Genomic DNA, 14,702 nt, shown 5'->3' with positions numbered 1-14,702 from the left:
TCATGTTGCTGCTGATCTGTTTCATGTTGCTGCTGATCTGTTTCAATGTTGATGTGTTCATGCGTGCACATCTGCTCACAGACTCATGTTCATGTTTGTGCTGATGTTCAATGTTTTATGTTATGAGTGCTTAGTGTATATTTAGTTGATGTTTTTCTTAGTTCATATCTTAGATGTTATTACTGTTTTTCTTAGACATTTTATTGTTGGATGTAACTGGGACCCCGTGTACATAATTTCGCTCCACCACATGTACCACATGAGGTGCGAATGACAATAAAGAAACTCTGACTCTGACTCTGACTCTGAAATATTTCAGTTGGTGTGCAATGAATCTGAAATATAGGAAAGTTTCATTTTTATCATTACATTATGGAAAATAATGACCTTTATCACAATATGCTAATTTTTTGAGAAGGACCTGTATATTGTGACGTCCTGCTGGATACTGAAATCGAGGAAAATGTGAATAACCATCAATTTATTGTGTAAATTGTTACTGTCTGCTGTAACCATGCCAGTACAACAACAAACTCGTTAGTGAAAGCATTCTCTGGTAAAAATATCCCAATTTTTATATGAAAGGCTGGTTGCACATTACAATAACTATTTTAGTTTTAGATTTAAGATATGATTTATATAATTATGTTGTTGTGTTAATTTTAGGCCAAGAGTTGATTTTTCTCAGTTCATTTCTTCACACCAGGGGCAATTCTAGAAGCCCTTTTTAGGGGCCTTAGCCCCCCAGTGTTGACAATGGCTCTTGGCTTGAACCACACAGTGTATTAGCATTAGAATTATTGTAGGGGGGACATATTGGTGCGAGGTCTGTGGGTCCTCCCCCATAACTTTTTGAATAAAGCAGCTGCTATTTCCTGCATCCTGGTGTATTTTAACAGGTTTTAAAACATCTATGTTTACCTACATAAGTAAATACTTGATTCAATAACTGTTTTATAAAGCATGGCACAAGAAGTAGCACTAAGCTTTTTGTTTGTCTTTAATTTAATTTAATTTTTCTACCTAACACAGGAAGCTGTTAGCTCTGGAAGCAAGCTGTTAAACAGCTTTGGACACAAAGACCCTTGTCACACACTTCAACAGAGCAGGTAAGATACATAACATCTTGTAATCTCTGCCTGGTGAGGCTCATTAAATAATTATAAAATATGATAAGTGAAATAAATAAACATTGAGCTTCTGTAATTTATAATTGCATATGTCACATTTTCTTGACTTAGTTTCAATTGTAAATCTCTTGTTTTTGGTAAAATATTTTTTTCCAAAAGAAAGGCCAACAAATTGTAATTTGTAGTCACTGTGACACTATTTTGACTCGTGCACGTCTTCTTTCACTTTTAGGTTCCACAAGGCTCTGGACTGGTCCAGCTGTGGAGAGATGAGGTGGAACACCAGACCTACAATGGTCCAGTCTGTAAATGATGCTCTGAAGTCTGGGAAGATGCACGACATCATGCTTCACCCAAACGAGCTCGTTACCTCGACCACACACACTGAACTTCTGGAGGACGTCGTCCAATGTATAATAATGCCTTTAAACATTTTTATTTGTTGAGTTCTCTGCTTGGTACATTATTTTTTTGTTTTTGTTTAAAACATGACAGTGATGTCACTGTTTAAAGGAAACAATTGCTCAATAAATTAGTAAAATGCAACTTGTTGTGTTTGGGTTCTTTCATCTAAGGTAGACATGGTGTGACCCATGGACTGGTTTAGATTTTTTGTTTTTACTGTAACTGACCTTCAAAAGAGCCAGAAACAGACTCAGCAGCTGATCCTCCGTAGAAAAACTATATATAGACTACAGGCCATGGATTATTGTTTTATGATATTTAGTGAAGGTTTTTGTTTGGATTAAGGAAATAAATGTCTCTATTTCACCACAGATGAACTGTTCCTGTTGCCATATCTTTTGAAATAAAACTGCACAACACAAAGTAATTTAAACAGGAATGGGTAGAAGATCAAATCCAATTCAAAAAATACAGGAGCAGGACAGGAGTGGGAGTCATGTTACCAGGAGTGGGACAGGACAGGATTTTCTTTTTTACTCTGGACCAGGATTGGGACAGGACAGGAGTGAAAATCCACTCCTGTGTCATCCTCTAACCCAGACTCAAATGCTTTGGGCTGAATGGATCAGATCTTGGGGATTTTTACTTAGACACGTTCCATCAGTGTGGCCATGTTATTTTGTACATTTTGGAACCGAGTAGACCAACACAGACTCAAGGTAGATGTCATTAACTTCTACCTGTACCCAAAACAACTGTGTGCTTATCTAAATTTTGGTCGCCTTGTCTGGCCTTGAAGACCATCTTATCTGAATTCGCCTGGAGAAAATGTGATCTGACGCTCACCACCCCCTTCCTGAGGAATTTCCAACTGATAACCAGATGGAACCAGCTGAATAAACTTTGTGTCATCATTTCAGGACTCTGGATTCTTATAGAGGTTATCCTTGGCCATTCCTCGACATACCTCGAGAATGTTTATGGATCTCACTGGAGGACATTGATTGATTACAGTAACCTCGAGAGCATCTATAAGCGTTGTTGACCGCTCTCGTCTCTGATTGCAGAATGTCTACGTAAATATGTGCTTGTTTGTGCGAGGTGTTTTTTCAATATTGGAGGGTTTTTTTCTCATGCAAGAAAAAAAAAGTCTGATAGGAATTTTTTTCGCCTCCAACTCCTACATGTGTCCAGTTAACCACTGTTTTTTGTCTGTCCAAACAGGTCTCACTTGTAAATGAGTCTTCGAGGCTCAATGTGATTTATCTGTTTAAATAAAGGTTGAATGAATCTCCTTAGGAGTGAAAAGGATGGATAAGATTAGGAATGAGATCATCAGAGGTACAGCACAGGTTGAACAACCAGGAGATAAAGTTAAAGAGGACACACACTGAGATGGTTTGGACATGTCCAGAGGAGGGACAGTGGTTTGGACATGTCCAGAGGAGGGATAGTGGGTGTATCGGTAGAAGGATGTTAGAAATGCAGCTGCCAGGAAAAAGACAAAGAGGAGAAATATTCATGCAGTTAGAGAGGACATGAAGGTAGTTGGAGTGAGGACAGAGGATGCAGAGGACATAGATGGAGGAGGATGACTCGCTGTTGAGCTCCATGACGAGAGAAGAGCTGAAAGAAGAAGAAGAAGTCTGAGGAGCTGCAAGCAAATATTTAAAAGACGAAACATTTCAACAAAGAAGAATGTATCCAGAGGACATGACTCAACTGGATTATTGATCATGCATCAGGCCATTTATAAATAAAATTATCAGTTTTTTTTACTGGCCACTAGAGGGCAATGAAAACCACTTTAAAACTAGTCAGAGATGTTTTCAGCCCATTTTGGTTCCAGATATTTGCCTTTTAATTAAAACTGCGGAGTGTTGACACAGCAGGAATTTATCAGCTCCAGTTTTGTTAGCTTCATCCATCACCTCATTCAGTCAAGTTCAGGTATGTTTATGGAAAAGGGTGTAAAACAGAGGAGGACAGGAGGGTTTTCCAACTCCCCCTCTGCAGTCCACAACAAAAAGATGGGAATCAGGACAAGCACTCGGTTCATATTTTCTTTCTTCAGTGGACAAAAAAGTACAAGACAAAAGATGATGCATCACCGTGGCAACAGGCAGACAACCTCAACTTTGTAAACAGTGTGAGAAAAGAGTCACTGTGTGAAGAAAGAGAGAAAGAAGTGTGTCCTTATTAACCTGACTCCATGCCTGAGAGTGACATTTTACTTACTGCTCTCCTGCATTCTGGCCACAAAACCAGTCAAAGGGATCTGGGGGGTCAGCTGGACCACTGGAGGAGGAGGAGCCACAGATGCTGAAGGAGCTACATCCAGACAAGCCGAGAGAGTGGCGACGAAACAGAGAGTGACAAAGAACACAAAATGATGGAGACGAGAAAAGGACATCACAGAAGAGGGAAAATCAGCATGGCTAATAAAAAGATACAAAGCACAACATGAAAGAAACTAATTTACATGTGTCACAACAATCTTCATCGTCTCGGTTTGAGGATCTGCTTTAGATCAAAAGGAAAAACTGCATCAAGTAAAAGGTTTCAGAGTAAAAGGAAGCAGAAGCAACACAAGCTTTGCTGCAGACAACAGTGTACACAAAGCTCTTTATATATTCACTTTGTCATTTTTCTTGTTGTGCCTGTATAAAATCCAAGATTTCTAGCTCCTCTGTTCTAGAGCAGGAGAAAAGTAGTCGGGTGAACCCTGAAAGACAATGTCACACAGACACGGCAGGTCTGACTCATAAACCACTTGTAATGGATGGATGTGTGTCCTCTTGCAGGACACGCCTGCTGCCATCACTGAGCCGCGTCAGTGACGCGTGAAACCTTTGTGCTCCATCTAACACACACAGTGTTTCCAACATCTCAAAAAGCTGCATTTACTTTAATAAAGCTGCATAAAAAGCTGTGAAACACAGACGGTCTCTGTCCTCTCAGACGAGACAGACAGCCCCCCTCTCTGTGTTTTCTGCCAAGAAAGATGGCCGTCCTTTAAGACAGAAGCCATTAAATGAGAGCTTCTCAGTCGTGGCTGCCAAAATAAATTCCACTCTTTTGATAGGAAGAATGCAAACACCCTGTTTCCCCTTGACTAGGGTCTGTGTTTCAAAGCCTGAACCTCATTCAACGATGCTGTTGTAACTCCAGCAGAAAGAATTATGACACATTTTATAAACTCTAAACCCTCAAAGGAAGAGAGGAATCTAATTTAATATGTACAATAATTTCCTGCGGGATCAATAAAGTTCTTTCTTATCTTATCTTAAATGTGAATGAGAACACGCAGTGTTCCCTCAGTGAGGACTGAACTAGACAAAAGGACCTTCTCCTACTCTGCTCCTGTTTCCTGGAATATCTTGTAAAAAGATCTGAAGCTCTCGACCTTTGACCTCTCTAAGTGGCTTTAAGAATCTGTTGGACTCCTGGCAGGGACCAATGCAGACATGTTCCTGTTTTTAGTTTTCTACATTCGCCTTAGAATCTACCTGTTTTTTGTTACTTTTCTTTTAGCCATCCTATTTGTTAAATAAATAAATAAAATTGTATGACTTTTTATAACTGTTTATTGTTGTTGCTGTTGTCCATTGTTGTCATCTTTCTTTGTTAAAATCAGGTCTTGTAAATGAGTCCTCGAGGCTCAAAGGGATTTACCTGTCTAAATAAAGGTTGAATGAAAAAAAACATCTTCCCATTAGAATAACACCATCTGCTGCTCGCTTCATGAAGACCAACATTTCCTACCTGGGTTCTGTGGGAACGTTGGGCCTCCGTTGATGTGGGGCTGCTGGGAGGAGGCGGAAGGAGCGCGGCGGTAAGTGCCAGTGGCCGACACCATGGAGGCTGAGGAGGTGGTGGAAGAGTTGTGGCGGGAAATTTGCCGGGAGATGGTGCCGAACTGGGACATGGGGATGGGACCCAAACCGGGACCATGTGGCACGGATGCTGAGGATGCAGCTGAAGGGAAGAGGTGAGACTGTCAACGCCTTTCAAAATAAAAATAAAAAAAATATTCTGAGCTTTAACAGCTCGTACAAGATCATTCACAACACAGACTTCAAGCGCTGCACATATAGCTTGATCCTAAACTATGTTCACACTGCAGGTCTTCACGTGAATGATCGTGCACAAAAATGTGAACTGAACATTATCATTAATGTGACCTCCATCAGAGTCCACAGCAAACCATCTATAGTTCTGAGGAAGAAGACATGATGTCACAAGCAGCACGCTGTGTTCATGGAAGTAAACATGGACACTACACATGTTGGTACGTGTGATTCTGAAGGTGTTGTATGTTAAATTATTATCTGACATGTTTGTTTGGTCCAGTGTTTGCATGTAATCTGGCCTCTTGACAGTTCCTCCGGTGCAGCACTGGATTTTTGGAACGGGAACGACGTAATGAAGGTGGAAACAAACTCAAGTACCGATCCATCATGTTAGCATCATGTGTTGCTGTACATTCTAAATTCAAACTTAGAACATATTTTGCTTTTAATAACACTTTTAAAAGTTTTACAGTTTGGACGATTTAATGGACACGTTGGTGAAGGAAACAGAGGATGAGGAAGTGATGGGTAGGTTTGGTGTCAAGGAAAGAAACCAGGAAGGACAGATGGTGGTGGATTTCACCAAGAGAATGGAAATGGCTGTAGTCAACACCTATTTCCAAAAGAGGGAGGAGCATAGAGTGACCTATAAGAGTGGAGGAAGGAGTACGCTGGTCGACTACATTCTGTGTAGAAGAGGAAACCTGAGGGAGACTGGAGACTGTAAGGTTGTGGCAGGGGAGAGCGTGGCCAGACAGCATCGGATGGTTGTGTGTAGAATGACTGTTGTTGTGAAGAAGAGAAAAAGAGTCAAATCAGAGTATGAATCTCTAATCAGGATAATCACTGTGAAAAATCACATAATGTTGCTGCTGATCTGTTTCATGTTGATGTTGATCTGTTTCATGTTGCTGCTGATCTGTTTCATGTTGCTGTTGATCTGTTTCATATTGCTGCTGATCAGTTTCATGTTGCTGTTGATCTGTTTCATGTTGCTGCTGATCTGTTTCATGTTGCTGCTGAACTGTTTCATGTTGCTGCTGATCTGTTTCATGTTGCTGCTGATCTGTTTCAATGTCGATGTGTTCATGTGTGCTCATCTGCTCATACAGACTCATGTTCATGCTGCTTGCTGTTCGACGTAATGTTTTTGTGCTATTAGTGTATATTTAGCTGATGTTTTTCTTGGTTCATATCTTAGATCTTATCACTGTTTTTCTTTTACATTTTATTGTTGGATGTAACTGGGACCCTGTGCACATAATTTCGTTCGAACGACAATAAAGAATATCTGACTCTGACTGACTGACAAATGGTGGAATCTGAGAAAAGAAGAAAGTTGTGATAAATTCAGAGAGGAGCTTTTAAAGGCTCTGGGTGGTAAGAAAGAGCGCCCACATGACTGGGCTACTACAGCAACGGTAATTAGTGAATTTGAATTTCCTGCAAAAATGCAAGTGTGAATGCTTCTTGCTTAAGAATGTGAAGAAAATCGTTGAAAAGTAGCTTAAAACAGCAGTAAAAAGCTTCAAATATCAGAAGGAAGCAGAACGTGCACAATTGTTCCTAATGTAATGGACTGCCAGGCTGCTGCTGACATAAACCGTTGATTTGACAGTACTGTGTGTTTGGGATTGCTCTCAACTACCGCTATACAAATTTCAGCTGAATAGCTCTAAAAATGCCCGAGTTATCATATTTTTTTCCTTTTTAGCTAAGGCAGCCATCTTGGATTTTTGATTTGGATTCAGCTTGTGATAGGGAATGTTCTCAGCTATAACCTCACCAAATTTCAGCTCTGTATGTGTAACAATGGCTGAGTTAAATCCATTCAAATGTAGTGTTGGTGGCCATCTTGGAATGGTGATTTTGAAGTGGCATTTGATGGGAAATATTGTCAGCTATCATCACACCTAATTTTAGCTCAATATAACTAAAATTGGCTGATTTATAGTATTTTTTTCTTTGTTTGCTAAGGCAGACATCTTGGATTTTTAATTTATAGTCAGAGCCTATTAGGGACTGTTCTCAGCTACCAACATGCCAAATCTCAGCTGACTAGCTCTAAAAATGGCAGTTATCTTAGTTTTTCTAAAAAAACAGCTGAATAGCAGCTAAAGAAATTTAGAAAGAAGCTTTGATTTCCAAAAGGAAGTGGAGGGAGCTTAATTGTGCCCACTAAGGTTCAAGTAGGCATAAATTAGAACAATAAAGTTCTAATTATCTGAGAAAAGCTCAAATTTGCTCAAAACAGTTCAATAGTGGCTAAAACAGGAAGAAATAAACTTAAATTAATAGAAGAAAGTCTGTGGAGAAGGTTTTTTTTTTAATTAGGCTGAAAAAAGTTTAAATTATTTTTTAAAAATGTGGAATTAGATGACAAATATGGACAAACTATTCACACTAGGACTAAGCCCCTCCATTTGCAACTGGGTACTAGACTTCTTAACAAACAGACCACAGTCAGTGAGGATCCACAACCTCTCCTCCTCCACCATAACCATCAGCACTGGCTCTCCTCAGGGATGTGTGTTGAACCACCTCCTGTTTACTCTGCTCACGTATGATTGTGCAGCTACCCATCCAGGCTGTCACATTGTAAAGTTTGCAGATGATACAGCGGTGGTGGGATGCATCACAAACAATGATGAGTCCAGCTACAGGCAAGAGGTGGAACACCTGGAGAGCTGGTGCAGAGAGAATAACCTTCACATCAATGTGAAGAAGACAAAGGAGATGATTGTGGAGTTCAGAAGGAACAAAAACACCTACACCCCCCTGAACATAAGAGGATCTGCGGTGGAAGTGGTCTCCAGCTACAAGTACTTGGGTGTGCACCTGAACAACAACCTCAGCTGGAGCAACAACACCACCAGCCTGATGAAGAAAGCTCATCAGAGACTCTACTTCCTCAGACGGCTGAGACGAGCTGGTCTGGAAGCTCAGTCCTCACCTCCTTCTACAGGTGTGCAGTGGAGAGCATCCTGTGCTCCAGCATCAACGTGTGGCATGGAGGCTGCACAGCTGCAGAAAGAAAAGCTTTGCAGAGAGTGGTGAAGGCTGCACAGAAATCTGTTGGAATCAGTCTCCCCACCATCACAGACATCTACACCTCCAGATGCAGGAAGAGGGCCACCTGCATCATGAAGGACCACACTCACCCAGCACACACACTTTTTGCCCCACTCCCCTCAGGAAGGAGGTTAAAGAGCATTAAGTGTAGAACCACTAGACTAAGGAACAGCTTCTACCCTGAGGCTGTTAGACTCATGAATCTCTAACTAGAATAATCACTGTGAAAAACCATATCATGTTGCTGCTGATCTGTTTCAATGTTGCTGCTGATCTGTTTCCTGTTGCTGCTGATCTGTTTCATGTTGCTGCTGATCTGTTTCAATGTTGCTGCTGATCTGTTTCAATGTTGCTGCTGATCTGTTTCAATGTTGCTGCTGATCTGTTTCCTGTTGCTGCTGATCTGTTTCATGTTGCTGCTGATCTGTTTCAATGTTAATGTGTTCATACGTGCTCATCTGACTCATGTTTGTGCTGCTGTTCGACATAATGTTTTTATGCTATTAGTGCCTAGTGTATATTTAGTTGATGTTTTTCTTAGTTCATATCTTTGATCTTATCACTGTTTTTCTTATACATTTTATTGTTGGATGTAACTGGGACCCTGTGAACATAATTTTGTTACATGTGGTGCGAACAACAATAAATAATCTCTGACTCTGACTCTCTCTAAAGATGAAATTAGCATAAAAACAGCTAAATGCTAGCTGAAAAAGAAGAAAAAGCTAAAACTTGCAGAAATAAGCTGAAAGGAGCAGAACAAGCTGCATTTAGCATAAATAAGTTTGAAGAAGCACAAAAATGTTCAAGTTAGATGAATCAGGCTGAAAGGAGCACAAAACAGATGGAAAAAAATATGAAATTAGCTGAACTAGCTGAGTTTTGTTTAAAATTTTTGCACAATTAAGCTGAAAGAAGCTTAACCAGGTCTTAATGTGAATGTATTAGTACAAGGTTGTAAACAGATCAAAAGTTATTAAGGTAGTAAAATAAATGGACTATACTTATATAGCACCTTTCAATCTTATCAAGATAATCAAAGTGCTTTACACTACAATCTGTGCCTCAATTATTTATTCAAAATGGCTCCAAACGTTAATCAGTTTTAGAGATACATCTGATGATTACTTTAAGTGAGTTTCAAACAAATAAAACATTGAGTTTCTGTTTTGTCCTGATGCATGCTCAATAATCCATACCATACCATACCAATTTATTTATAAAGCACTTTAAACAGTGACAAAGCACACCAAAGTGCTGTACAGGGACAAACAGAACAAGCACATAGCAACAGATTACATAACAGGATATCAAAAAGTAGAAACCAACAAAAACAATAATGGATAACAACAACAACCGCAACATGACCAACACAGTGTGATGCACACAGACTCAGCACAGATCACACAGTGCAGAAAGCCAGGGAATAAAAGTGTGTTTTTAAGCAAGATTCAAAAACTGTGAGGGAGGGGGCCTGTCTAACGAGCAGAGGTAACTCATTCCAAAGTCTTGGTCCTGCTACAGAGAAGGCCCTGTCACCTCTGCGCTTGAGACGGGTTCCTGGGACTGTTAGGAGCAACTGGTCTGCTGATCTGAGAGAACGTGGTGGGACATACGGCTGGAGCAGATCAGTAAGATAGGAGGGGGCAGAGCTGTTTAGTGATTTATAGACATACAAGAGTATTTTGAATTTGATTCGAAGGTGAACCGGAAGCCAGTGTAGGGAGGCCAAAACAGGTGTAATGTGCTCTCTTTTGCTTGTGCTGGTCAAAAACCGGGCTGCTGCATTTTGGACCAGTTGGATTCTAGCTATGGAGGTCTGACTGATACCAAAAAGGAGTGAGTTGCAATAGTCGAGCCTGGATGTAATGAATGCATGAATTACTGTCTCCAGGTTATTTTTGGACAATATGGGCTTCAGCTTAGACAGTCGCCTCAGCTGGAAAAAGCAGGATTTAACAATCATATTTACATGATTGTTGAGTTTCAGAGAAGGGTCAAGTATCACTCCTAGATTAGTGACTCTTTGTTTCACTAACGGTGACAGAACGGAGAGGTCGATGCAGTGGTTGGTGATTGTGTCATTGGGAGGAAACAGCATAACTTCAGATTTCTTCTCGTTGAAACTCAAGAAATTTAAAGCCATCCAATCTCTGATGTCAGCCAGGCAGTCCAGTAACGGTTGAATAGAGCGAGTACCGTTGAGTCTGAGGGGGAAGTAGATTTGGCAGTCATCGGCGTAGAAGTGAAAAGGTACGTTATGTGTCCTGAAAATAGCACCTAGTGGCAGCAGGTATAAAGAAAATAAAAGAGGACCAAGGATGGACCCTTGCTGTACCCCTCATTTAAGCGCTGCCAAGGCTGAACTAAAATCTTTGATGGAGACACAAAAGGACCTGTCAGCGAGGTAAGATCTAAACCATTCGAGGGCTGACCCAGTGATGCCCACCCACTGCTCTAACCTCGCAATGAGGATCTCGTGGTCGATTGTATCAAAGGCAGATCCAGGTACAAAAATCTAAAACAGTTAAGTCTGGTCCTCTGGACATTTACAAAACAAAACAAACCAAAACAGTAGAAACGTTTCGTCTCTCATCAGAAAGACTTCCTCAGTCTGAGGTGCTGTATTCAGCTCAGTCTCTTAAATAGCACCGTCTCAGAGTGGATCAACCAGTTTTGCTGCTGATAACCATAACCAGCTGATCACATGCTCAAGAAGGACCATCAGCCTAACAATGGATCATTAGCACCTGATGGCTGTTTACTATTCACAGGGGATTGCGTGATACTAGCAATAACAGCATTGTAAGAGGGGGACAACTGAACTCTCTCTCTGTCTCTACACTCTTAGTCATGTGACTTGACAGCAGTTAGTGTTAAGAATGTTCTCTCATTCATTTCTTATTGGAAAACATGGCGTCTTTGCTAGCAAAAAACGTCACCATGGTAACTGTGATTGCCAATAAACGTAACAGCACACATCACTGGGCCGAACCAGTCATTCTGATATACTTTGAGGGTACACATTGTGGTTTGGGCCACATTAAAGTTGAAAGCAAAGTAAGTTAACTGACACTCAGGAGAGTAGAATCAAGACTCCCTATTTATTAATGTTATTATTATTAATAAATATTAATATTTATTAATATTAATTATTAACAATAACAATTCATATTTATTACAAATAATAATTATTTATATGGATATTAATAATATTCATATTAATAAATTATATTATTATTATATATTTATATATAATAATATATATTTATACTGGCAGAGTCTCCTGTGAGACGGAGCTTTAACTCCCACCTCCGGGAGAAGTTTGAACGTGTTCCAGGGGAGGTGGGGGACATTGAGTCAGAGTGGGCCATGTTCCGTGCCTCTATTGTCGAGGCGGCTTACCGGAGCTGCGGCCGCAAGGTTGTCGGTGCCTGTCGTGGCGGCAACCCTCGAACCCGGTGGTGGACACCGGCGGTGAGGGATGCTGTCAGGCTGAAGAAGGAGTTCTATTGGGCCTTTTTGACCTGTGGGACCCCGGAAGCAGCTGATGGGTACCGGCTGTCCAAGCAACATGCGGCTCGGGTGGTCGGTGAGGCAACAACTCGGGCATGGAAGGAGTTCGGAGAGGCCATGGAGAATGACTTCCGCACGGCTTCGAGGCAATTCTGGTCCACCATCAGGCGTTTCGGGGGGGGGAGTCAAGTCAAGTCACATTTATTTATATAGCACATTTAAAACAGTAACTGTTATCAAAGTGCTTACCAAAAAAGATCACAGCATCAAATATTAATACCATATTACAGCAACATGAATAAAAGCATAAAAACATTAAATATAATGAGAAACAATGAAATACTAAATCAAATCACCCTGCGTTAAATGTCAGGGAGTAAGAGCAAACTGTATGAACACAATCATCAACAATGAAATACCAAATGAGATCACACTGTGTTAAATGCCAATGAGTACAGATGTGTCAGTGAGTACAGATGTGTCAGTGAGTACATATGTGTCAGTGACTACAGATGTGTTTTGAGGAGAGATTTAAAAATAGAGACTGAGGTGGCCTGTCGAATGTTGATGGGCAGATTATTCCAGAGTTTAGGGCCCATGACTGAAAACGCCCGATCTCCTCTGAGCTTCAGCTGGTTTTTGGTACGGCCAAAAGCAGCTGGTCTGATGATCTCAAGGCCCGAGAAGGAGCATAAGGATGAAGGAGGTCGGAGAGGTATGATGGTGCAAGGCCATTAACACACTTAAATGTCAGCAGAAGAATCTTAAAATCAACTCTGACACGTACAGGAACCCAGTGAAGAGAGGACAGAACCGGAGTAATGTGTTCAAACCTGCGAGTTCCTGTCAGTAGCCGAGCTGCAGCATTTTGGACAAGCTGGAGACGTGAGAGAGAGACCTGACTGACCCCAACATAATGTGAGTTACAGTATTCCAGCCAGGTTGTAATAAATGCATGGACTGATATTTCAATGTCGGATCTGGACAGGACGGACTTGAGCTTAGCTATCTGCCTTAGCTGAAAGAAGCTTTTGTGAAGAACAGAATTTATCTGCTTATTAAACTTAAAGTCTGAGTCTAAAACTATCCTGAGATTGGTAATAGACTGTTTTAGATGTGGCTGAAGGGAGTCCAGGTTTGCAGGATCAGTGACAGTGGCAGAGCTAGGGTTAAAAACAATGACCTCAGTCTTTTGATCATTAAAACTCAAAAAGTTTGCAGCCATCCAAGTCTTGATGTCATCAAGACATTTTCACAAAGGGCAAATGGAGGAGGAACTGTTAGGTGTTAACGGCAGATAAATCTGAGAGTCATCAGCATAACAATGAAAGGAAAGACCATGTTTCCTCAGGATAGACCCTAAGGGGAGGAGATACAATGAAAACAGAAGGGGTCCAAGAATGGAGCCTTGCGGGACCCCGCAGGAAAGAGGCACTGAAGTAGATAGAGTGTTAGCAAAATTAACACAGAAACTCCTGTCGCTCAGGTATGAATGCAACTACCGCCTGCCATTAGCGATAACTCGAGGAGTGTATCTTTTGGTATTTTGAAGCTATACAAAAACGATAATATCAAAGCCGTGGTCAAATGCAGAAGTGCAGGTGTTGTTGTGCTTGGTGGCCAAAGAAAAAGTCAAAGCGGGCTAGATGGAGCGATTGGAGGGTGGTTTGGACACGGCCACTGCTCTACTTGAATCATTTATAGAAGATGGTGAGTGTTTTCTAACTTTAAACATATTTTAAGTGACTCATCCCATCGGTTCTGAACATATTTTTAACTAACAAAAGAGGCTGACGCCATAATAGGACAACGTCGGTGCTATGATGCTAAGCTAATTTGCATAAACGCTAACTGTCCTCCGGTCCCGTTTCTCACAGAATTTTATCCAGAACGTATTTCAGCGCGTGACGGTTCATCTCTAAACTCCACATTAAACCCTCCAAGCCTCCCGGCTCCTGCTCCATCAGAGGAGTCTACACCATCAGAGGAGTCTGCACCTGACAGAGCTCCATCACAGCCCAGCTGCACCTCACAGAGCAGCACAACGCTGCAGCTTCTGTGCTCGGTAAGAACAGATGCAACATGTTCCACATCACTTTATTTGTACCGATAAGGACTTGATTTATTTTATTTTTAAAGTAAAAAAATAAAATGATGAATAAATACTGAATTGGGATGAAATTATGTACTTTGTACACAGGGTCCCAGTTACAGACAACAAAATGTAAAAGAAAAACAGTAATAAGATCTAAGATATGAATTAAGAAAAATATCAACTAAAAACATCTATTAATAAAACACTAAGCACTAATAGCAGTAAACAAACAAAACAATACGTCAAACAGCAACATGAACTTGAGTTTGTGCAGCCTCATGAATATATAACACTGTGAAGAATCACATATTGCTGCTGATCTGTTTCATGTTGCTGCTGATCTGTTTCATGTTGCTGCTGATCTGTTTCATGTTGCTGCTGATCAGTTTTATGTTGCTGCTGATCAGTTTC

The 14,702-nt window shown here is 40.8% G+C and overlaps 1 protein-coding gene across 1 annotated transcript in view; it reads right to left on the bottom strand.

Annotated features, from left to right (window-relative positions):
- Window positions 1-3,765: 3,765 nt before the first annotated feature.
- LOC119414846 (abl interactor 1) overlaps window positions 3,766-14,702 on the bottom strand; it is a 106,771-nt gene continuing 95,834 nt past the window's right edge. Inside the window, exons 7-8 of the mRNA XM_037681967.1 lie at window positions 5,301-5,513; window positions 3,766-3,866 (exon numbers count right to left, since the gene is read on the bottom strand). Coding sequence (XP_037537895.1) covers window positions 3,766-3,866; window positions 5,301-5,513 — 314 coding nt within the window. The remainder of the gene's footprint in view (window positions 3,867-5,300; window positions 5,514-14,702) is intronic.

The sequence above is a fragment of the Nematolebias whitei genome, chromosome 9, assembly GCF_014905685.2.
Source record: "Nematolebias whitei isolate Nwh7 chromosome 9, NemWhi1, whole genome shotgun sequence".
NCBI classification, from domain to species: domain Eukaryota; kingdom Metazoa; phylum Chordata; class Actinopteri; order Cyprinodontiformes; family Rivulidae; genus Nematolebias; species Nematolebias whitei.
The sequence above is the reverse complement of the archived record's forward strand: the minus strand, read 5'-3'. Positions and strand labels throughout refer to the sequence as shown.